The sequence below is a fragment of the Plasmopara halstedii genome, assembly GCF_900000015.1.
Source record: "Plasmopara halstedii genome assembly, contig: Scaffold_690, whole genome shotgun sequence".
Lineage (NCBI taxonomy): Eukaryota > Oomycota > Peronosporomycetes > Peronosporales > Peronosporaceae > Plasmopara > Plasmopara halstedii.
Genome location: NW_020187607.1, coordinates 1 through 474, shown reverse-complemented (window position 1 = coordinate 474; position 474 = coordinate 1). Strand labels below are relative to the sequence as shown.

Below are 474 nucleotides of genomic sequence, written 5' to 3'. Positions count from 1 at the left end.
TATCGATCTCAACAACAAATGCAAATGCATCATCTAGTACCTCCGCAGCAACAATATCAAGGATTTGAACCAGAAGATGCTTCATTGAACAACACAAACACGTCTGGAATGCCCATCGCATATAATGGCTACAATTATGGTCCAGCTGCTGGTTATTATGGTGATCAGTTTGGAAATTATGGCAATGCATTTAATTCCACTGGATTTGTGAATTCAGCGATGGGACAGCAGGATACGAACATGGGATTACCTCCTTTAGCTAATCGACAGATGGGATATGACCCAACACAGTCACAAAATCAACAGCAGAATAATGGAGGGTACATGAGTGGATCGGGAGAGTATTGGAGATAAGTATACTTTTCGATGCTAAAACTTTAAATAGTAATGAAAAGCATGAATGTATGGAAACCCTTCGTGCTTGTGAACGCAATCATTCCATGTATATCCGTCTGGAATTGCAAAGTCAGACAA

At 40.1% G+C, this 474-nt stretch overlaps 1 protein-coding gene across 1 annotated transcript; it reads left to right on the top strand.

The window, feature by feature from the left end:
- Positions 1–18: 18 nt before the first annotated feature.
- Positions 19–354, top strand: PHALS_13819 (NEGATIVE ELONGATION FACTOR A (NELF-A); the record flags this gene model as incomplete). The annotated part of the gene is made up of 1 exon (XM_024729640.1): positions 19–354. The coding sequence occupies one exon, from the start codon at positions 19–21 to the stop codon at positions 352–354; it is 336 nt and encodes a 111-aa protein (XP_024579997.1).
- Positions 355–474: the final 120 nt, after the last annotated feature.